General features: G+C 45.8%; 1 protein-coding gene across 1 annotated transcript in view; it reads left to right on the forward strand.

Annotated features, from left to right (window-relative positions):
• Positions 1–24,940, forward strand: part of synj1 (synaptojanin 1) — a 109,697-nt gene that overhangs the window by 73,765 nt on the left and 10,992 nt on the right. The window contains 9 exon segments of the mRNA XM_065004970.1: positions 5,390–5,546; positions 7,393–7,510; positions 7,881–8,093; positions 12,580–12,658; positions 13,309–13,474; positions 14,315–14,500; positions 17,781–17,903; positions 20,902–20,937; positions 24,457–24,480. Of these exon segments, the coding sequence (XP_064861042.1) occupies positions 5,390–5,546; positions 7,393–7,510; positions 7,881–8,093; positions 12,580–12,658; positions 13,309–13,474; positions 14,315–14,500; positions 17,781–17,903; positions 20,902–20,937; positions 24,457–24,480 (1,102 nt within the window).

Here is a 24,940-nt window from a genome sequence, read left to right on the forward strand (position 1 = left end):
CAGTAATACATGATGGGTCAGGTCATAGGTCAGGGGGCCAGTAATACATGATGGGTCAGGTCATAGGTCAGGGGGCCAGTAATACATGATGGGTCAGGTCATAGGTCAGGGAGGGGTGAGGCAGTAATACATGATGGGTCAGGTCATAGGTCAGGGAGGGGGAGGCAGTAATACATGGTGGGTCAGGTCATAGGTCAGGGAGGGGGGAGGCAGTAATACATGATGGGTCAGGTCATAGATCAGGGAGGGGTGAGGCAGTAATACATGATGGGTCAGGTCATAGGTCAGGGAGGGGTGAGGCAGTAATACATGATGGGTCAGGTCATAGGTCAGGGAGGGGTGAGGCACTAATACATGATGGGTCAGGTCATAGGTCAGGGAGGGGTGAGGCAGTAATACATGATGGGTCAGGTCATAGGTCAGGGAGGGGGGTGGGGCAGTAATACATGATGGGTCAGGGAGGGGTGAGGCAGTAATACATGATGGGTCAGGTCATAGATCAGGGAGGGGTGAGGCAGTAATACATGATGGGTCAGGTCATAGGTCAGGGAGGCAGTAATACATGATGGGTCAGGTCATAGGTCAGGGAGGCAGTAATACATGATGATGGTCAGGTCATAGGTCAGGGGGCCAGTAATACATGATGATGGGTCCGGTCATAGGTCAGGGAGGCAGTAATACATGATGATGGTCAGGTCATAGATCAGGGAGGGGTGAGGCAGTAATACATGATGGGTCAGGTCATAGGTCAGGGAGGCAGTAATACATGATGATGGTCAGGTCATAGGTCAGGGAGGCAGTAATACATGATGATGGTCAGGTCATAGGTCAGGGAGGCAGTAATACATGATGATGGTCAGGTCATAGGTCAGGGAGGCAGTAATACATGATGATGGTCAGGTCATAAATTAGTTCTTGTTATTTTTCAATTATAAATCAATCTTAATGTGAATTGGATTTAAAAGGATAATTGTCTGTGTCCAACTCAGATATTTCTGCCTCACCGTTCTAAGCCATAGCCATCTCTGGTTGTTGGTCAGGCGTATTATCTCTGGTTGTTGGTCAGGCGTATTATCTCTGGTTGTTGGTCACGCGTATTATCTCTGGTTGTTGGCCAGGCGTATTATCTCTGGTTGTTGGCCAGAGTCGGTCCTTGTTGGAGGAGGGGTGATTGAAGCAGAATGATATGCCCAGAAATAAATCAGTCGGTCCTTGAATTGGGCCAAAAAGGTCACTGGTTTCAAATACCAGAACCGGCAAGGTGGAACAAATCTGCCCTCAAGCAAGGCAGTTAACCCCCAACAACAAGTTCTCCCCTGGGGCCCGATGTCATGGATGTTGATGAAGGCCTTCCCCCCTGGGGACCGATGTCATGGATGTTGATGAAGGCCTTCCCCCCTGGGGACCGATGTCATGGATGTTGATGAAGGCCTTCCCCCCTGGGGACCGATGTCATGGATGTTGATGAAGGCCTTCCCCCCTGGGGACCGATGTCATGGATGTTGATGAAGGCCTTCCCCCCTGGGGACCGATGTCATGGATGTTGATGAAAGCGTTCTCCCCTGGGGACCGATGTCATGGATGTTGATGAAGGCCTTCCCCCCTGGGGACCGATGTCATGGATGTTGATGAAGGCCTTCTCCCCTGGGGACCGATGTCATGGATGTTGATGAAGGCCTTCTCCCCTGGGGACCGATGTCATGGATGTTGATGAAGGCCTTCTCCCCTGGGGACCGATGTCATGGATGTTGATGAAGGCAGCCCTCCGCAGTTCTCTGATTCAGTGCGGTCGGGGTAAATACAGACGACACGTTTAGTTTGAATTCATGTGTACAACTGACAAGGTTGTACCCTTTTCCCTTCCCTTTTCCTGCTCCATCCGTTTATACAAGGGTTATTTTTTATTATGCCTCTTTAACAATCTCCATAACTTTCTGGGTTTGCTGTATCCATTTGCAAAGCAATCAAAAATGTGTGATCAAGTGTTTTTGGTGGACATTTTCTGAAGGCTGGCTCATCGCACAGTCCCATGGACTTGTCAGACCAGATGAATAAATTAACCAGTGGTTGCCACGTGTCTAGCTCTTCTCCTGACGTTGACGTGCTGCTGCTACTAATATCTGCTCTCTGTCACCTCGTCTTCATCCTCTGATGGTTTCTATGATTCTTTGCAGACGCTGTTCAAATGAACTTTGAACTTTCCATTTTTACCTCCACATGCTGCCTTCTTCTGACACCACAATACATTTTGCTTTTGTTCTTTCCAAACAGTGTACTCAAAACAATCGCAAACAAGGGTTTTTACCTCCAAAACAATCGCAAACAAGGGCTTTACCTCAAAACAATCCCAAACGGGGCTTTACCTCAAAAGCAATCCCAAACGGGGCTTTACCTCAAAACAATCCCAAACGGGGCTTTACCTCAAAATAAACAGGGCTTCATCTTTTGCTGCAGCCATTGTTCACACCTATTGGTTCACGCTCTCAAGATTTCTTCCCTTGTTAGCTGCTGATAGGTAGCGATAGTGATACACCAGCCAGGCCTATTTGAAACATCGCCATCTACTCGTGGCATTTACCCTCCAGATTCAGAAGCTCAAAAACTCCATTAGAAGAAAAAGCTTGAAAACCCCATTATATTTTTGCCCTAAGTCTAGTACATCTACAGGTAATTTACCAAAGTTACCAGAATCTTCAGTCATTTTGGCAATTAACAGGTAATCTATGGTCATTTATACTTGAATACCTTGTAAAAAATTCTATTCATATATAGTATAAAACAATTGTTATATCTGTCCAGTAGTTTCTAGTAAACAGACCAGATGGTTCATGAGTTTCTAGTAGACAGACCAGATGGTTCATGAGGTTCTAGTAGACAGACCAGATGGTTCATGAGGTTCTAGTAGACAGACCAGATGGTTCATGAGGTTCTAGTAGACAGACCAGATGGTTCATGAGGTTCTAGTAGACAGACCAGATGGTTCATGAGCTTCTAGTAGACAGACCAGATGGTTCATGAGGTTCTAGTAGACAGACCAGATGGTTCATGAGCTTCTAGTAGACAGACCAGATGTCTAAAAAAATGTGTCTAATTAATGAAAAAAGTATAATCAACAATGGCGTTATTTTCAATTAACTCTGAAACGCTTCCAAATATTGTCTTCAACTGCCACCAGTTTGGCCCCAAAACATTTACAACAAAAATGAAACCTTAATATTTAACACCAATGGTATTCACTAAGTTGATGGTTTTTATTTAGGATAATGTTTTACACTGTTGTCATTCAAAAAAATATATAATCTTCATATTTGGTTGTTTTATATATTTTATACATGTGATAAGGCTGCACGGAGGGCCAGCGATAATTATAGACACCTGTGATAATGTTAGAGTTGCGTAAATTCAAATCTGGTATCAGGATAAATATAACAATGAGTCACCGATTTTATACTATGTATTTTTTATTAGCTAAGTAATAAATGGCAAATGCAACTTTAGTATATACGGGCTGACTGTAATACCACGTAGGGCAGAACAGACAAGATGTATGTGAACAGTATCCTTTATACTGTGATAGACAGTTCCAACCCGTCTGTTGGCCTATCACAGTAGAGACTGGGCGTGGTTTAAACTTGCTCAGCCTATTGCAGGAGCTCAGGCGGGTCCCTGCCTCTTGGCGCTTCTGTTGATAGATGTAACTGTTGCTGTGAAGAACATCCAGGCTCTCATGCTCCATACCGTTATCTCGCTCCTGTTATCTAACAAAAGGCCGCTTGTTCTCGCAACACCCCGCTCTGAATGTGCCCCCCCCAACTCATTGAACAGTTCCTGTCTTCTGTATTTTTCCATCATGAGAAAGGCCCATGGCCCTGACACTGTTAACAATGTTTCAAGTCAGCTATGTTGCATAACACATACATACATCCACACAAGCCAACAGCAGATAATATTCAATCACATCTATGGTAACGGGCTATAGTGCATAACACATACATACATCCACACAAGCCAACAGCAGATAATATTCAATCACATCTATGGTAACGGGCTATAGTGCATAACACATACATACATCCACACAAGCCAACAGCAGATAATATTCAATCATATATATGGTAACGGCTATAGTGCATAACACATACATACATCCACACAAGCCAACAGCAGATAATATTCAATCACATCTATGGTAACGGGCTATAGTGCATAACACATACATACATCCACACAAGCCAACAGCAGATAATATTCAATCATATATATGGTAACGGGCTATAATGCAAAACACATAATCCAACAATAATCTGATCTACCTAAAAAGGCCACTAGATGTCATCTGATAAAATGTTGTAATATTTCTTGAAAGTTACCAGAATTCTGGTAGTTTACTGGTAAACTTATACCCTCCCTTTGTAACCCTTTTGATGACCCATACAACATAAACCAACCAGGCCCTAAGAGGTCTTTCTGAGCTGTCTAACCTCTACCGCTACCGCCTCTAACCCTGTCTAGGTGTTCTGTGGGTTCAGTCTTGGTTTAAGGCAGTCTAACTCCTCTCTGTCCTGTCTCCTCCTCTAGGTGTTCCGTGGGTTCAGTCTTGGTTTGAGGCAGTCTCTAACTCCTCCTCTAGGTGTTCCGTGGGTTCAGTCTTGGTTTGAGGCCGTGTCTAACTCCTCCTCTAGGTGTTCCGTGGGTTCAGTCTTGGTTTGAGGCCGTGTCTAACTCCTCCTCTAGGTGTTCCGTGGGTTCAGTCTTGGTTTGAGGCCGTGTCTAACTCCTCCTCTAGGTGTTCCGTGGGTTCAGTCTTGGTTTGAGGCCGTCTCTAACTCCTCTCTGTCCTGTCTCGTCCTCTAGGTGTTCCGTGGGTTCAGTCTTGGATTGAGGCAGTCTCTAACTCCTCTCTGTCTCCTCCTCTAGGTGTTCTGTGGGTTCAGTCTTGGATTGAGGCCGTCTCTAACTCCTCTCTGTCCTGTCTCCTCCTCTAGGTGTTCCGTGGGTTCAGTCTTGGTTTGAGGCCGTCTCTAACTCCTCTCTGTCCTGTCTCCTCCTCTAGGTGTTCTGTGGGTTCAGTCTTGGATTGAGGCAGTCTCTAACTCCTCTCTGTCCTGTCTCGTCCTCTAGGTGTTCTGTGGGTTCAGTCTTGGATTGAGGCAGTCTCTAACTCCTCTCTGTCTTGTCGCAGTCTCAAACTCCTCTCTGTCCTGTCTCCTCCTCTAGGTGTTCTGTGGGTTCAGTCTTGGTTTGAGGCAGTCTCTAACTCCTCCTCTAGGTGATCTGTGGGTTCAGTCTTGGTTTGAGGCAGTCTCTAACTCCTCCTCTAGGTGTTCTGTGGGTTCAGTCTTGGTTTAAGGCAGTCTCTAACTCCTCTGTGTCCTGTCTCGTCCTCTAGGTGTTCCGTGGGTTCATCGAGGGTAATTTGGACTTTGCTCCCACCTATAAGTACGACCTGTTCTCTGACGACTATGACACCAGTGAGAAGTGTCGTACCCCCGCCTGGACCGACCGCTGCCTATGGAAGAGGAGGAAGTGGAACTTCGACAAGACTGGTGAGAGATGTCGGCTCTGTGTTAGGAGGATGTCTGGTCCGTCTCACTGGTTTAAATGGTGGATTGGTAGTGTGGGAGGATGTCTGGTCCGTCTCACTGGTTTAAATGGTGGATTGGTAGTGTGGGAGGATGTCTGGTCTGTCTCACTGGTTTAAATGGTGGATTGGTAGTGTGGGAGGATGTCTGGTCCGTCTCACTGGTTTAAATGGTGGATTGGTAGTGTGGGAGGATGTCTGGTCTGTCTCACTGGTTTAAATGGTGGATTGGTAGTGTGGGAGGATGTCTGGTCCGTCTCACTGGTTTAAATGGTGGATTGGTAGTGTGGGAGGATGTCTGGTCTGTCTCACTGGTTTAAATGGTGGATTGGTAGTGTGGGAGGATGTCTGGTCCGTCTCACTGGTTTAAATGGTGGATTGGTAGTGTGGGAGGATGTCTGGTCCAAATGGTGGATTGGTAGTGTGGGAGGATGTCTGGTCTGTCTCACTGGTTTAAATGGTGGATTGGTAGTGTGGGAGGATGTCTGGTCAGTCTCACTGGTTTAAATGGTAGGTTGGTAGTGTGGGAGGATGTCTGGTCTGTCTCACTGGTTTAAATGGTGGATTGGTAGTGTGGGAGGATGTCTGGTCCGTCTCACTGGTTTAAATGGTAGATTGGTAGTGTGGGAGGATGTCTGGTCCGTCTCACTGGTTTAAATGGTGGATTGGTAGTGTGGGAGGATGTCTGGTCAGTCTCACTGGTTTAAATGGTGGATTGGTAGTGTGGGAGGATGTCTGGTCTGTCTCACTGGTTTAAATGGTAGATTGGTAGTGTGGGAGGATGTCTGGTCCGTCTCACTGGTTTAAATGGTAGATTGGTAGTGTGGGAGGATGTCTGGTCTGTCTCACTGGTTTAAATGGTAGATTGGTAGTGTGGGAGGATGTCTGGTCTGTCTCACTGGTTTAAATGGTAGATTGGTAGTGTGGGAGGATGTCTGGTCCGTCTCACTGGTTTAAATGGTGGATTGGTAGTGTGGGAGGATGTCTGGTCTGTCTCACTGGTTTAAATGGTGGATTGGTAGTGTGGGAGGATGTCTGGTCAGTCTCACTGGTTTAAATGGTAGATTGGTAGTGTGGGAGGATGTCTGGTCTGTCTCACTGGTTTAAATGGTGGATTGGTAGTGTGGGAGGATGTCTGGTCCGTCTCACTGGTTTAAATGGTGGGGAGGATGTCTGGTCAGTCTCACTGGTTTAAATGGTAGATTGGTAGTGTGGGAGGATGTCTGATCCGTCTCACTGGTTTAAATGGTAGATTGGTAGTTTGGGAGGATGTCTGGTCAGTCTCACTGGTTTAAATGGTGGATTGGTAGTGTGGGAGGATGTCTGGTCCGTCTCACTGGTTTAAATGGTGGATTGGTAGTGTGGGAGGATGTCTGGTCAGTCTCACTGGTTTAAATGGTAGATTGGTAGTGTGGGAGGATGTCTGGTCCGTCTCACTGGTTTAAATGGTAGATTGGTAGTGTGGGAGGATGTCTGGTCCGTCTCACTGGTTTAAATGGTAGATTGGTAGTGTGGGAGGATGTCTGGTCTGTCTCACTGGTTTAAATGGTAGATTGGTAGTGTGGGAGGATGTCTGGTCTGTCTCACTGGTTTAAATGGTAGATTGGTAGTGTGGGAGGATGTCTGGTCTGTCTCACTGGTTTAAATGGTAGATTGGTAGTGTGGGAGGATGTCTGGTCCGTCTCACTGGTTTAAATGGTGGATTGGTACTCAAGTATAAAGCAGCCATGCATAGTTTTTAACATACAGTACACGTTTACTGTGTGTGTGTGTGTGTGTGTGTGTGTGTGTGTGTGTGTGTGTGTGTGTAGCGGAGGAGATGAACATGGTCGGGCCAGTGGGAGAAGCAGAGGAACAGCAGCAGTACCCCTGGAGCCCCGGGGAGCTGAAATACTACGGGAGGGCTGAGCTCAAGACCTCTGATCACAGGTAACACACACACACACACACACACACACACAGGACTCTGACATACATGTAAATATATGTTATAGCGTTAATCTCCCCTCCTCAGGCCTGTGATAGATGTTGAGACTAGGTTATAGTGTTAATCTCCTCTCCCCTCCCCAGGCCTGTGATAGATGTTGAGGCTAGGTTATAGGTTATAGCGTTAATCTCCCCTCCTCAGGCCTGTGATAGATGTTGAGGCTAGGTTATAGGTTATAGCGTTAATCTCCCCTCCCCAGGCCTGTGATAGATGTTGAGGCTAGGTTATAGGTTATAGCGTTAATCTCCCCTCCTCAGGCCTGTGATAGATGTTGAGACTAGGTTATAGGTTATAGCGTTAATCTCCCCTCAGGCCTGTGATGGCAGTGATGGATATAGATGTCCTGGAGGTGGATCCAGATGCCCGTCACCAGGTGTATAAGGAGGTGATCGCCCTGCAGGGTCCTCCCGACGGAACCATCCTGGTCTCTCTCTGTTCCTCCGGACCTGACGACTACTTTGACGACGCGCTCATCGACGAGCTGCTGGACAAGTTCGCTGTGTTTGGAGAGGTCATCCTCATCAGGTGACGGAAATACACACACACACACACACACACACACACACACACACACACACACAGCTATGTTTTACTATACTTATTTCCCTAACCCTTACCTTGACCCCTAAACCTAACCGCTAACCCTTACCTTGACCCCTAAACCTAACCGCTAACCCTTACCTTGACCCTTAAACCTAACCACTAACCCTTACCTTGACCCCTAAACCTAACCACTAACCCTTACCTTGACCCCTAAACCTAACCACCAACCCTTACCTTGACCCCTAAACCTAACCACTAACCCTTACCTTGACCCCTAAACCTAACTGCTAACCCTTACCTTGACCCCTAAACCTAACCGCTAACCCTTACCTTGACCCCTAAACCTAACCGCTAACCCTTACCTTGAATGCTAAACATAACCACTAACCCTTACCTTGACCGCTAAACCTAACCACTAACCCTTACCTTGACCGCTAAACCTAACCACTAACCCTTACCTTGACCGCTAAACCTAACCACTAACCACTAACCCTTACCTTGACCGCTAAACCTAACCACTAACCCTTACCTTGACCGCTAAACCTAACCACTAACCCTTACCTTGACCGCTAAACCTAACCACTAACCCTTACCTTGACCCCTAAACCTAACCGCTAACCCTTACCTTGACCCCTAAACCTAACCGCTAACCCTTACCTTGACCCCTAAACCTAACCGCTAACCCTTACCTTGACCCCTAAACCTAACCGCTAACCCTTACCTTGACCCCTAAACCTAACCGCTAACCCTTACCTTGACCCCTAAACCTAACCGCTAACCCTTACCTTGACCCCTAAACCTAACCGCTAACCCTTACCTTGACCCCTAAACCTAACCGCTAACCCTTACCTTGACCCCTAAACCTAACCGCTAACCCTTACCTTGAATGCTAAACATAACCGCTAACCCTTACCTTGACCGCTAAACCTAACCACTAACCCTTACCTTGACCGCTAAACCTAACCACTAACCCTTACCTTGACCGCTAAACCTAACCACTAACCCTTACCTTGACCGCTAAACCTAACCACTAACCCTTACCTTGACCGCTAAACCTAACCGCTAACCACTAACCCTTACCTTGACCGCTAAACCTAACCACTAACCCTTACCTTGACCGCTAAACCTAACCACTAACCCTTACCTTGACCGCTAAACCTAACCGCTAACCCTTACCTTGACCGCTAAACCTAACCGCTAACCCTTACCTTGAATGCTAAACATAACCACTAACCCTTACCTTGACCGCTAAACCTAACCACTAACCACTAACCCTTACCTTGACCGCTAAACCTAACCACTAACCCTTACCTTGACCGCTAAACCTAACCACTAACCCTTACCTTGACCGCTAAACCTAACCACTAACCCTTACCTTGACCCCTAAACCTAACCACTAACCCTTACCTTGACCCCTAAACCTAACCACTAACCCTTACCTTGACCCCTAAACCTAACAGCTAACCCTTACCTTGACCCCTAAACCTAACGCTAACCCTTACCTTGACCCCTAAACCTAACCGCTAACCCTTACCTTGACCCCTAAACCTAACCGCTAACCCTTACCTTGACCCCTAAACCTAACGCTAACCCTTACCTTGACCCCTAAACCTAACCGCTAACCCTTACCTTGACCCCTAAACCTAACCGCTAACCCTTACCTTGACCCCTAAACCTAACCGCTAACCCTTACCTTGACCCTAAACCTAACCGCTAACCCTTACCTTGACCCCTAAACCTAACCGCTAACCCTTACCTTGACCCCTAAACCTAACCGCTAACCCTTACCTTGAATGCTAAACATAACCACTAACCCTTACCTTGACCGCTAAACCTAACCACTAACCACTAACCCTTACCTTGACCGCTAAACCTAACCACTAACCACTAACCCTTACCTTGACCGCTAAACCTAACCACTAACCCTTACCTTGACCGCTAAACCTAACCACTAACCACTAACCCTTACCTTGACCGCTAAACCTAACCACTAACCACTAACCCTTACCTTGACCGCTAAACCTAACCACTAACCCTTACCTTGACCGCTAAACCTAACCACTAACCCTTACCTTGACCGCTAAACCTAACCGCTAACCCTTACCTTGACCGCTAAACCTAACCGCTAACCCTTACCTTGAATGCTAAACATAACCACTAACCCTTACCTTGACCGCTAAACCTAACCACTAACCCTTACCTTGACCGCTAAACCTAACCACTAACCCTTACCTTGACCGCTAAACCTAACCACTAACCCTTACCTTGACCCCTAAACCTAACCACTAACCCTTACCTTGACCCCTAAACCTAACCACTAACCCTTACCTTGACCCCTAAACCTAACAGCTAACCCTTACCTTGACCCCTAAACCTAACCGCTAACCCTTACCTTGACCCCTAAACCTAACCGCTAACCCTTACCTTGACCCCTAAACCTAACCGCTAACCCTTACCTTGACCCCTAAACCTAACCGCTAACCCTTACCTTGACCCCTAAACCTAACCGCTAACCCTTACCTTGACCCCTAAACCTAACCGCTAACCCTTACCTTGACCCCTAAACCTAACCGCTAACCCTTACCTTGACCCCTAAACCTAACCGCTAACCCTTACCTTGACCCCTAAACCTAACCGCTAACCCTTACCTTGACCCCTAAACCTAACCGCTAACCCTTACCTTGAATGCTAAACATAACCACTAACCCTTACCTTGACCGCTAAACCTAACCACTAACCACTAACCCTTACCTTGACCGCTAAACCTAACCACTAACCACTAACCCTTACCTTGACCGCTAAACCTAACCACTAACCCTTACCTTGACCGCTAAACCTAACCGCTAACCCTTACCTTGACCGCTAAACCTAACCGCTAACCCTTACCTTGAATGCTAAACATAACCACTAACCCTTACCTTGACCGCTAAACCTAACCACTAACCACTAACCCTTACCTTGACCGCTAAACCTAACCACTAACCACTAACCCTTACCTTGACCGCTAAACCTAACCACTAACCCTTACCTTGACCGCTAAACCTAACCACTAACCCTTACCTTGACCGCTAAACCTAACCACTAACCCTTACCTTGACCCCTAAACCTAACCACTAACCCTTACCTTGACCCCTAAACCTAACCACTAACCCTTACCTTGACCCCTAAACCTAACAGCTAACCCTTACCTTGACCCCTAAACCTAACCGCTAACCCTTACCTTGACCCCTAAACCTAACCGCTAACCCTTACCTTGACCCCTAAACCTAACCGCTAACCCTTACCTTGACCCCTAAACCTAACCGCTAACCCTTACCTTGACCCCTAAACCTAACCGCTAACCCTTACCTTGACCCTAAACCTAACCGCTAACCCTTACCTTGACCCCTAAACCTAACCGCTAACCCTTACCTTGACCCCTAAACCTAACCGCTAACCCTTACCTTGACCCCTAAACCTAACCGCTAACCCTTACCTTGACCCCTAAACCTAACCGCTAACCCTTACCTTGACCCCTAAACCTAACCGCTAACCCTTACCTTGACCCCTAAACCTAACCGCTAACCCTTACCTTGACCCCTAAACCTAACCGCTAACCCTTACCTTGACCCCTAAACCTAACCGCTAACCCTTACCTTGACCCCTAAACCTAACCGCTAACCCTTACCTTGACCCCTAAACCTAACCGCTAACCCTTACCTTGACCCCTAAACCTAACCGCTAACCCTTACCTTGACCCCTAACCGCTAACCCTTACCTTGACCCCTAAACCTAACCGCTAACCCTTACTTTGACCCCTAAACCTAACCACTAACCCTAAATCTAACCCTTAAGCCTACTAGGTTGCATCCCAAATACAGGAAGGTTTATTTCCAGGAACAGGGTTGGAGTTAAAACCTACAGGAGGTTTATCTCTCCAGGAACAGGGTTGGAGTTAAAACCTACAGGAGGTTTATCTCTCCAGGAACAGAGTTGGAGTTAAAAACTACAGGAGGTTTATCTCTCCAGGAACAGGGTTGGAGTTAAAACCTACAGGAGGTTTATCTCTCCAGGAACAGGGTTGGAGTTAAAACCTACAGGAGGTTTATCTCTCCAGGAACAGGGTTGGAGTTAAAACCTACAGGAGGTTTATCTCTCCAGGAACAGGGTTGGAGTTAAAACCTACAGGAGGTTTATCTCTCCAGGAACAGGGTTGGAGTTAAAACCTACAGGAGGTTTATCTCTCCAGGAACAGGGTTGGAGTTAAAACCTACAGGAGGTTTATCTCTCCAGGAACAGGGTTGGACAGCCCTGTCCTAAATCATTGCTTCTTAGTTAACTTGCTCACTTTTTGACAAACTTTTTTTTGCCGTCTTGCCTATAATGCAATCCGTTGTTTTTATGAGGACCAATCACATCCATTCCAGACAATCGATCAGATATTGAACATGCATCTCTTTTAACACCCTGAATTGTCTCTCCTGTGTAGGTTTGTAGAGGAGAAGATGTGGGTGACGTTTCTAGAGGGTTATTCTGCTCTGGCTGCCCTGTCTCTGAGCGCCTCCACGGTGAGCACACAACCTTACACTGAGCATACAGATACACGGCAACACTGAGGCAACGCCACGGCAACACTAAGACAACGCCACGGCAACACTAAGGCAACGCCACGGCAACACTAAGGCAACGCCACGCGGCAACACTAAGGCAACGCCACGCGGCAACACTAAGGCAACGCCACGCGGCAACACTAAGGCAACGCCACGCGGCAACACTAAGGCAACGCCACGCGGCAACACTAAGGCAACGCCACGCGGCAACACTAAGGCAACGCCACGCGGCAACACTAAGGCAACGCCAAGGCAACGCCACGGCAACACTAAGGCAACGCCAAGGCAACGCCACGGCAACACTAAGGCAACACTAAGGCAACGTTGATTCACACTGAGAAGCTGCATTGTAATATATCTCTGCGTGTGTCTCTGTGTGTCTCTCTCTGTGTGTGTGTGTGTGTGTGTGTGCCTCTGTGTGTGTGTGTGTGTGTGCCTCTGTGTGTGTGTGTGTGTGCCTCTGTGTGTGTGTGTGTGTGCCTCTGTGTGTGTGTGTGTGTGTGTGTCTCTGTGTGCGCGCGTGTGTGTGTCTCTGTGTGTGTGTGTCTCTCTGTGTGTGTGTGTGTGTGTGTGTGTGTGTGTGTGTGTGTGTGTGTGTGTGTGTGTAGGTTCTGGGTAAGGTAATAGACATCCGTCTGAAGAGTTCAGGTTGGATTAAGAGTCTGGAGGAGGAGATGAGTGTAGAGAGGATCTGTGGATCTGTCCCTACTTCCGCCAGCTCCTCTCTGCTGGCCGAGGACGCTGATATGGGAGAGGATGACTACGATATGGAGGGTAAGGGAGGGGAGAGGATGACTACGATATGGAGGGTAAGGGAGGGGAGAGGATGACTACGATATGGAGGGTAAGGAGGGGAGAGGATGACTACGATATGGAGGGTAAGGGAGGGGAGAGGATGACTACGATATGGAGGGTAAGGGAGGGGAGAGGATGACTACGATATGGAGGGTAAGGGAGGGGAGAGGATGACTACGATATGGAGGGTAAGGAGGGGAGAGGATGACTACGATATGGAGGGTAAGGGAGGGGAGAGGATGACTACGATATGGAGTGTAAGGGAGGGGAGAGGATGACTACGATATGGAGGGTAAGGGAGGGGAGAGGATGACTACGATATGGAGGGTAAGGGAGGGGAGAGGATGACTACGATATGGAGGGTAAGGGAGGGGGAGGATGACTACGATATGGAGGGTAAGGGGGGGGAGAGGATGACTACGATATGGAGGGTAAGGGAGGGGAGAGGATGACTACGATATGGAGGGTAAGGGAGGGGAGAGGATGACTACGATATGGAGGGTAAGGGAGGGGAGAGGATGACTACGATATGGAGGGTAAGGGAGGGGAGAGGATGACTACGATATGGATGGTAAGGGATGAGTGGTTTAAGAAGGCTGATGTGGGAGAGGATGACTATGGTTAAATCCATCCTCCATATTGCCTTCTTCCAAGCTGTATAGTTAGTAAAGAGAGAGCACAATGCCGAGGAACAGCCCACCGTAACAGTCCACCTCTAGGCAAGTCAATGGGCTTTTCCTAGCGAGGCTTTCTGTCTTGGTAGATCCGTGTGTGTGTGTGTGTGTGGGTGACTTCTCTCTCTGTGTGTCTTTCCACCAGGCGATGTGGATGAGGAGGTGGAGGATATTCTCCCCCAACACCTTCAGCCCGGCGCAGGCCCCGGGCCCCTCTCCTCCCCCTCCCCCTCCCCACGGGGCAGCCCCTCTCACTCCCCCACCCACGGAGAACCAGCTGCCCCCAGCAGACCCAGCCGATCTGCCCCACGCTCTGCTGGACCACCGCAAGGTACACACACAAACACACAAACCGGAACACTGCAATGTACATACTCACTGCCAGACCCTAGCAAGGTACCATTGCACACACACACGTGTAAGGATATATATAGAAGGGTATATATATATATGTAGAAGGGTATATATATATATATATATATATAGAAGTGTACATATATGGAAGGGTATATATATATAGAAGAGTATATATAGAAGGGTATATATATATAGAAGGGTATATATATATATATATATAGAAGGGTATATATATATAGAAGGGTATATATATATAGAAGGGTATATATATATATATATATAGAAGGGTATATATATATAGAAGGGTATATATATATAGAAGGGTATATATATAGAAGGGTATATATATAGAAGGGTATATATATAGAAGGGTATATATATATATATATATATAGAAGGGTATATATATATATATATATAGAAGGGTATATATATATAGAAGGGTATATATATATAGAAGGGTATATATATAGAAGGGTATATATATAGAAGGGTATATATATAGAAGGGTATATATATATATATATATAGAAGGGTATATATATATATATATAGAAGGGTATATATATATAGAAGGGTATATATATATAGAAGGGTATATATATATATATATATATAGAAGGGTATATATATAGAAGAGTATATATAGAAGGGTATATATATATATATAGAAGGGTATATATATAGAAGAGTATATATATATATAGAAGGGTATATATATATAGAAAGGGTATATATATAGAAGGGTATATATATATAGAAGGGTATATATATATAGAAGGGTATATATATATAGAAGGGTATATATATATATAGAAGGGTATATATACATAGAAGGGTATATATGTAGAAGGGTCTATATGGAAAGGTATATATATGGAAGGGTATATATATAGAAAAGTATATATAGAAGGGTATATATATAGAAGGGTATATATATATATAGAAGGGTATATATAGAAGGATATATAGAAGGGTATATATATAGAAGGGTATATATATATATAGAAGGGTATATATATATAGAAGGGTATATATATATATATATATATAGAAGGGTATATATATATACATAGAAGGGTATATATATAGAAGAGTATATATATAGAAGGTTATATATATATAGAAGGTTATATATATATATAGAAGGGTATATATATAGAAGGGTGTATATATCGCAGGGTATATAAGGATATATAGAAAAGTATATATAGAAGGGTATATATATATATATATATATATATATAGAAGGGTATATATATAGAAGAGTATATATAGAAGGGTATATATATATATATAGAAGGGTATATATATAGAAGAGTATATATATAGAAGGGTATATATATATAGAAGGGTATATATATAGAAGGGTATATATATATAGAAGGGTATATATATATAGAAGGGTATATATATAGAAGGGTATATATATAGAAGGGTATATATATATAGAAGGGTATATATATATAGAAGGGTATATATATAGAAGGTATATATATATAGAATATATATATAGAAGGGTATATATATAGAAGGGTATATATATAGAAGGGTATATATATATAGAAGGGTATATATATATAGAAGGGTATATATATATCGCAGGGTATATAAGGATATATAGAAAAGTATATATAGAAGGGTATATATATATATATATATATATATATAGAAGGGTATATATATATAGAAGAGTATATATATAGAAGGGTATATATATATAGAAGGGTATATATATAGAAGGGTATATATATATAGAAGGGTATATATATATAGAAGGGTATATATATAGAAGGGTATATATATAGAAGGGTATATATATATAGAAGGGTATATATATATAGAAGGGTATATATATAGAAGGGTATATATATATAGAAGGGTATATATATATATAGGATATAATAATAATAATATATATATATAAGGTTTACTGATATAAATGAACATTGTCATTGTGCTCTTTCAGGAGTGTTAAGTCCCTCCCCCAGCAGGAGAAGTAGCATTGACCTAGCAGGTAAAACAGTGTTAAGTCCCTCCCCCAGCAGGTAAAACAGTGTTAAGTCCCTCCCCCAGCAGGTAAAACAGTGTTAAGTCCCTCCCCCAGAAGGTAAAACAGTGTTAAGTCCCTCCCCCATCAGGTAAAATAGTGTTAATTCCCTCCCCCATCAGGTAAAATTGTGTTAAGTCCCTCCCCCAGCAGGTAAAACAGTGTTAAGTCCCTCCCCCAGCAGGTAAAACAGTGTTAAGTCCCTCCCCCAGCAGGTAAAACAGTGTTAAGTCCCTCCCCCAGCAGGAGAACTAGCGTTGACCCAGCAGGTAAAACACAGGGTCCCGTGTATAGGTAGCTGTCTTCGTGCCTGTTTGGTGTTTAGTTAGCAGTGTCTTTATCTACACCAGAGTGTCCGTGTTCAGTTCCTTAGATCTACTGATTAGACCAATACTCCCAGTCTCTTATGCCATTTGAGCTGTGCTCTGAACTATGCAATTCACACACAACCTCAAACCATCTTAATAGTTTGTGTCCCAGTTGCTGTGTGTTTGTGAAATACATTTGTGAAAAAAAAATATGATAAATTCCAGTCTGGTAAAAATGAAATTTGTAATGCAGGACTAGGAATAAGAGACACTGGTTGTTCTCATTGATTGTTCTCTCTCTCTTGCTCTCTGTCTCTCTCTCTCTGTCTCTCTCTCTCTGTCTCTCTCTCTCTCTGTCTCTCTCTCTCTCTGTATCTCTCTCTCTGTCTCTCTCTCTCTCTGTATCTCTCTCTCTGTCTCTCTCTCTCTCTCTCTGTCTCTCTCTCTGTCTCTCTCTCTCTGTCTCGCTCTCTCTGTCTCTCTCTCTCTGTCTCTCTCTCTCTCTGTCTCTCTCTGTCTCTCTCTGTCTCGCTCTCTGTCTCTCTCTCTCTCTCTCTGTCTCTCGCGCTCTCTGTCTCTCGCGCTCTCTGTCTCTCGCGCTCTCTGTCTCTCGCGCTCTCTGTCTCTCGCTCTCTCTGTCTCTCGCGCTCTCTGTCTCTCGCGCTCTCTGTCTCTCGCTCTCTCTGTCTCTCGCTCTCTCTGTCTCTCGCTCTCTCTGTCTCTCGCTCTCTCTGTCTCTCGCTCTCTCTGTCTCTCGCTCTCTCTGTCTCTCGCTCTCTCTGTCTCTCGCGCTCTCTGTCTCTCGCTCTCTCTGTCTCTCGCTCTCTCTGTCTCTCGCTCTCTCTGTCTCTCGCTCTCTCTGTCTCTCGCTCTCTCTGTCTCTCTGTCTCTTCCAGGGATTCCAGTGGACTTCCAGCCTGGTGCTCCTCAGGCCCTGGAGCCTAAACGCCCCCCTCCTCCTCGCCCCAACGCCCCGCCAGCCCGACCTGCTCCTCCTCAACGCCCTCCTCCTCCATCAGGTATTGGCTGTCTCGATATACTCCTTCACACCACGTTGACCTTGTTCTCCTACTACTATGTACATCCCCAATGAAATATATATATATATTATATATTTTGACCATTTTGAGGTTTATGATGATTCAGATGGTTGAATATGATTTTTTTTTCTGGTGAAATGTGTTTCTGTTTCCATGTTCTGGTAACTAGTTTACATATTAGACGTCTAGAATGAACAATGAGATCCTAACAACGTCCATACCCGTCTTGGTAAAAGAAACACTTCAGGAACTGTAATTGATGAAGGGTGGGTGTTAACACTGTTAACGTCACCCCTTCCTTCCTGCTTGAAGGAGGCCTAAGCCCCATGCCCGGGAGAAGAGACATGGGAGGTAAAATGGCTTTGTGCCAGACTGATCGATGTTGTGATATCACCCCCTGCTGTGTTAATACTGTATGGTGGCTTTATTGTGGTAGACCTGTAGCTGTTACTGTGGTGACAGACTAGTTTACGGTGGTGGTGTAATGGTGCTTTACGTGGCTTATTCGTGCAGATGGTGTGGAGATTTGTTGATTGGTTTTTGTTTGTTAAATGCAACTCATTTTCATGCTCTCCGGTATGGTAAAAGTCTAGGGGCCGGTTTCCCGGACACAGATTAAATCCTAGTATCGGACTAAGAAACACGTTCAAAGGATAATCTTAATATGTCCAGGAAACCAGCCCTTGGAAACTGGGTTTCATTTCAGTGTGGAATTAGGAAACCTTTTAAGGTGGTTAACACCAGTTATACAGGAAGCACAGTTATACAGGAAGCACAGTTATACAGGAAGCGCAGTTATACAGGAAGCGCAGTTATACAGGAAGCGCAGTTATACAGGAAGCACAGTTATACAGGAAGCACAGTTATACAGGAAGCACAGTTATATAGGAATAAAAGGCCTGGCACAGAATATTGCTGCATCAGTTAGCCTAGCCTCTTAGCCATATCAGTTAGCCTAGCCTCTTAGCCACATCAGTTAGCCCTGCCTCATCTTCAGTTAACCCCAGCCTCATCATCAGTTAGCCCAGCCTCATCATAATTTAGCCTCATCAGTTAGCCCTGCCTCATCATCAGTTAGCCCCAGCCTCATCATCAGTTAGCCCCAGCCTCATCATCAGTTAGCCCCTGCCTCATCATCAGTTAGCCCCTGCCTCATCATCAGTTAGCCCCTGCCTCATCATCAGTTAGCCCCTGCCTCATCATCAGTTAGCCCCAGCCTCATCATCAGTTAGCCCCAGCCTCATCATCAGTTAGCCCCAGCCTCATCATCGGTTAGCCCCAGCCTCATCATCGGTTAGCCCCAGCCTCATCATCGGTTAGCCCCAGCCTCATCATCGGTTAGCCCCTGCCTCATCATCGGTTAGCCCCTGCCTCATCATCGGTTAGCCCCTGCCTCATCATCGGTTAGCCCCAGCCTCATCATCGGTTAGCCCCAGCCTCATCATCAGTTAGCCCCAGCCTCATCATCAGTTAGCCCCAGCCTCATCATAATTTTGCCTCATCAGTTAGCCCAGCCTCATCATAATTTAGCCTCATCATCAGTTAGCCCCTGCCTCATCATCAGTTAGCCCCTGCCTCATCAGTTAGCCCCGGCCTCATCATCATAAGTGTTGTATTGTAGTTCTGTCTTGTCCTTCATTTTGAGCCCTGTGTTTTACGTTCCTCCACTCTAAGACTTTGGAGAATATTCTGGAGAAAATACGCTAAGCCCTGCTCTGGCTAGGAGGGGCAGCGAAGGTAACACGTCTGTAGATCTAGATGGGTTACTCGCGTCATGTGATCTCTGGTTTCTACACAAAGAGTTGGATAAATGGCACATCTTTGCCACAATGTCCCCTGTGACCATCCAGACAACTGAGATGTTGTCAGTCCTCAATGGCATATTTCTATGAATGACACTGCCCCCCCCCATGTTAAAACAGACTTTGTGGCAAGTGAGTCCTCTATCTCAACTCTATGATTGTCCAATAGAATTAGAACAGAAATACCCTTGTGTCTGGTTACTCTGAGAGTAGAATTGAATGTGTTAGTGTTGAGGTATAGGCTAGTCTATGTGCTGTTCCTTATTGAGGTATAGTGAATTTGTGATTCAGCCTATTTTAGAATAGCTCCTCGTGTTTTTGTGAAGTAGCGTTGTAATGTGATCAGAGAATCTCTTCCAGAATCAAGCAGGACTGGTCCCTTCTGTCCATTTTACTTTTTGATAGTAGGATGTTACCTGAGACGAGGCCAGTGGTTTTAATACCTCTCTTCGGGGGGGGGGGGGTCCTCAAGATGTTTTACAATTGTTGTTGTTCACCCTGATTCATCTAGTCATGGGGTAGAGGATGATGTTAACCCTGATTCATCTAGTCATGGGGTTGAGGATGTTGTTCACCCTGATTCATCTAGTCATGGGGTTGAGGATGTTGTTCACCCTGATTCATCTAGTCATGGGGTTGAGGATGTTGTTCACCCTGATTCATCTAGTCATGGGGTTGAGGATGATGTTCACCCTGATTCATCTAGTCATGGGGTTGAGGATGAGTTGTTCACCCTGATTCATCTAGTCATGGGGTTGAGGATGATGTTCACCCTGATTCATCTAGACATGGGGCTGAGGATGTAACGGTAGATTGAACCGGTAGAGTGTAACGGTAGGGCGTAACGGTAGGGCATAACGGTAGGGCGAACCGGTAGGGCGAACCGGTAGTTGAACCGGTAGGGTGTAACGGTAGGGTGTAACGGTAGTTGAACCGGTAGGGTGAACCGGTAGGGTGTAACGGTAGTTGAACCGGTAGGGCATAACGATAGGGCGTAGCGGTAGGGCGAACCGGTAGGGTGTAACGGTAGTTGAACCGGTAGGGTGAACCGGTAGGGTGTAACGGTAGTTGAACCGGTAGGGTGAACCGGTAGGTAGGTAACACACAGTGGTTTGTAATGAAAAGTAACCTAATGTTAAAGTCTGGTTTCCTTTGTGCTGCTTCTGCCGGCGAAGGACAAAAAAGCCCTGCGCTCGCTAGACCTGCCTCAGGTGAGTAGTGATGAGACTGTTATAACAACACCTACTTTCTCAATGCTGGTCCTGGGGACCCGAGGGGGGGGCTGGTCCTGGGGACCCGAGGGGGGCTGGTCCTGGGGAGCCCGAGGGGGGCTGGTCCTGGGGACCCAGAGGAGGGGGGCTGGTCCTGGGGACCCGGGGGGGGAGGGACAAAAACATGGATTACATGGAACAGGATTAAGGAAACACTGCCTTATAGCATGGCTATATAATAGTGGTAACAGAAACACTGCCTTATAGCATGGCTATATAATAGTAGTAACAGAAACACTGCCTTATAGCATGGCTATATAATAGTGGTAACAGAAACACTGCCTTATAGCATGGCTATATAATAGTAGTAACAGAGTGGTAACAGAAACACTGCCTTATAGCATGGCTATATAATAGTGGTAACAGAGTGGTAACAGAAACACTGCCATATAGCATGGCTATATAATAGTGGTAACAGAAACACTGCCTTATAGCATGGCTATATAATAGTGGTAACAGAAACACTGCTTTATAGCATGGCTATATAATAGTGGTAACAGAAACACTGCCTTGTAGCATGGCTATATAATAGTGGTAACAGAGTGGTAACGGAAACACTGCCTTATAGCATGGCTATATAATAGTGGTAACAGAAACACTGCCTTATAGCATGGCTATATAATAATGGTAACAGAAACACTGCCTTATAGCATGGCTATATAATAGTGGTAACAGAGTGGTAACAGAAACACTGCCTTATAGCATGGCTATATAATAGTGGTAACAGAAACACTGCTTTATAGCATGGCTATATAATAGTGGTAACAGAAACACTGCCTTATAGCATGGCTATATAATAGTGGTAACAGAGCGGTAACAGAAACACTGCCTTATAGCATGGCTATATAATAGTGGTAACAGAAACACTGCCTTATAGCATGGCTATATAATAGTGGTAACAGAGTGGTAACAGAAACACTGCCTTATAGCATGGCTATATAATAGTGGTAACAGAGCGGTAATAACATCCCTTCTGTCGTCTGTTATGTGATAAACATGATAGGTGACGCCGTGTGTGTGTCTCCTCTCTGTCTCTGTGTCTGTCTCTCTCTGTCTCTCTCTGTCTCTGTCTCTCTCTGTCTCAGTCTCTCTCTGTGTCTGTCTCTCTCTGTCTCTGTGTGTGTGTTAGTTCATGTACCAGGCTGTTTCTCTGTGTGTGTGTTAGTGTACCAGGCTGTTTCTCTGTGTGTGTGTTAGTGTACCAGGCTGTTTCTCTGTGTGTGTGTTAGTGTACCAGGCTGTTTCTCTGTGTGTGTGTTAGTTCATGTACCAGGCTGTTTCTCTGTGTGTGTGTTAGTTCATGTACCAGGCTGTTTCTCTGTGTGTGTGTTAGTGTACCAGGCTGTTTCTCTGTCAGCGTTCAGTAATCCAAGGCCCTAGGGGCCTTAGCACAGGGGTGTTCTTACTTACTTAGCCAACTTCCCTGAGAGCCCTGTGTGTGTATCCCAGCCAGGTACACACTAGTTTAGCCAACCCTCTCAGGCAGACCAGGTACACTCTAGCTTAGCCAACCCTCTCAGGCAGACAAGGTACACACTAGTTTAGCCAACCCTCTCAGGCAGACCAGGTACACACTAGTTTAGCCAACCCTCTCAGGCAGACCAGGTACACACTAGTTTAGCCAACCCTCTCAGGCAGACCAGGTACACACTAGTTTAGCCAACCCTCTCAGGCAGACCAGGTACACACTAGTGTAGCCAACCCTCTCAGGCAGACCAGGTACACACTAGTGTAGCCAACCCCCCCAGCCAGATCAGGTACTAACTAGTGTAGCCAACCCCCCCAGCCAGACCAGGTACACTCTAGCTTAGCCAACCCTCTCAGGCAGACCAGGTACACTCTAGTTTAGCCAACCCTCTCAGCCAGATCAGGTACTAACTAGTGTAGCCAACCCCCCCAGCCAGATCAGGTACTAACTAGTGTAGCCAACCCCCCCAGCCAGATCAGGTACTAACTAGTGTAGCCAACCCCCCTCAGTCAGACCAGGTACTAACTAGTGTAGCCAACCCCCCTCAGTCAGACCAGGTACTAACTAGTGTAGCCAACCCCCAGCCAGACCAGGTACACTCTAGTGTAGCCAACCCCCCAGCCAGATCAGGTACTAACTAGTGTAGCCAACCCCCCAGCCAGATCTGGTACTAACTAGTGTAGCCAACCCCCTCAGTCAGACCAGGTACACACTAGTGTAGCCAACCCCCAGCCAGACCAGGTACACACTAGTGTAGCCAACCCCCCAGCCAGACCAGGTACACACTAGTGTAGCCAACCCCCCAGCCAGATCAGGTACTAACTAGTGTAGCCAACCCCCTCAGTCAGACCAGGTACTAACTAGTGTAGCCAACCCCCCAGCCAGATCAGGTACTAACTAGTGTAGCCAACCCCCCAGCCAGATCAGGTACTAACTAGTGTAGCCAACCCCCAGCCAGATCAGGTACTAACTAGTGTAGCCAACCCCCCAGCCAGATCAGGTACTAACTAGTGTAGCCAACCCCCTCAGTCAGACCAGGTACTAACTAGTGTAGCCAACCCCCAGCCAGACCAGGTACACTCTAGTGTAGCCAACCCCCCCCAGCCAGATCAGGTACTAACTAGTGTAGCCAACCCCCTCAGTCAGACCAGGTACTAACTAGTGTAGCCAACCCCCAGCCAGACCAGGTACTAACTAGTGTAGCCAACCCCCCAGCCAGACCAGGTACTAACTAGTGTAGCCAACCCCCCAGCCAGATCAGGTACTAACTAGTGTAGCCAACCCCCCCAGCCAGATCTGGTACTAACTAGTTTAGATGGAGGTAGATAGCTGATATCCCTATGGAGGTCAGTATGTTGACATGTCTTGGTGATAGATGGAGGTATGACTCCATCTGACTATGACTGGTCCACCTAGCTGTCTGAAGATGAATGTACTGACTATGACTGGTCCACCTAGCTATCTGAAGATGAATGTACTGACTATGACTGGTCCACCTAGCTATCTGGAGATGAATGTACTGACTATGACTGGTCCACCTAGCTATCTGAAGATGAATGTACTGACTATGACTGGTCCACCTAGCTATCTGAAGATGAATGTACTGACTATGACTGGTCCACCTAGCTATCTGGAGATGAATGTACTGACTATGACTGGTCCACCTAGCTATCTGAAGATGAATGTACTGGCTATGACTGGTCCACCTAGCTATCTGAAGATGAATGTACTGACTATGACTGGTCCACCTAGCTATCTGGAGATGAATGTACTGACTATGACTGGTCCACCTAGCTATCTGAAGATGAATGTACTGACTATGACTGGTCCACCTAGCTATCTGGAGATGAATGTACTGACTATGACTGGTCCACCTAGCTATCTGAAGATGAATGTACTGACTATGTCTATAAGTCTCTCTGGATAAGAGTGTCTTTTAAATTACTAAAATTCTATGTAATGTTTCACTTGTCTTGACATCTCGTGGCCAGCGATGGCCAGAAGGGGCAGCGAAGGTAAATAATGTATGAATGGGCTACCCATGTGATCATGGCATCGCCAGTGCTTGACTTGGGCAGGAGGTCACCGGAGGTCACCGGAGCTGTGTAACCAGCACCTCAATGTTTCTACTGCTCGAATTCTTACACGGCTCATAGAATATTACCTCAGATGCATTGTGTAATTCCTGCACCTAAATATAAACAGTACTGGCATCCGAAATGAGTATCGGCACCTATTTCAGTCCAAGTCAAGCACTGGGCGTCTCCTATAGAAGCATCCAGGAAGTCCCTTCTATATTATTGAATGTTCTAGAACAAGGATATTCAACTCTACACTACGAAGACAGGACAACTGCTGCTTTTCTCTTTTGTTTTTGTTTTCTGTTATACCTAATAATTAATTATACCCTCTCCTGATGTCCCAGGTCTAAAATTGGTCCCTGATTTAGAGGGGGAAAGAATTTTAAATGAAAAG

This window comes from Oncorhynchus nerka, linkage group LG19 (assembly GCF_034236695.1).
Source record: "Oncorhynchus nerka isolate Pitt River linkage group LG19, Oner_Uvic_2.0, whole genome shotgun sequence".
In the NCBI taxonomy this organism is placed as follows: domain Eukaryota; kingdom Metazoa; phylum Chordata; class Actinopteri; order Salmoniformes; family Salmonidae; genus Oncorhynchus; species Oncorhynchus nerka.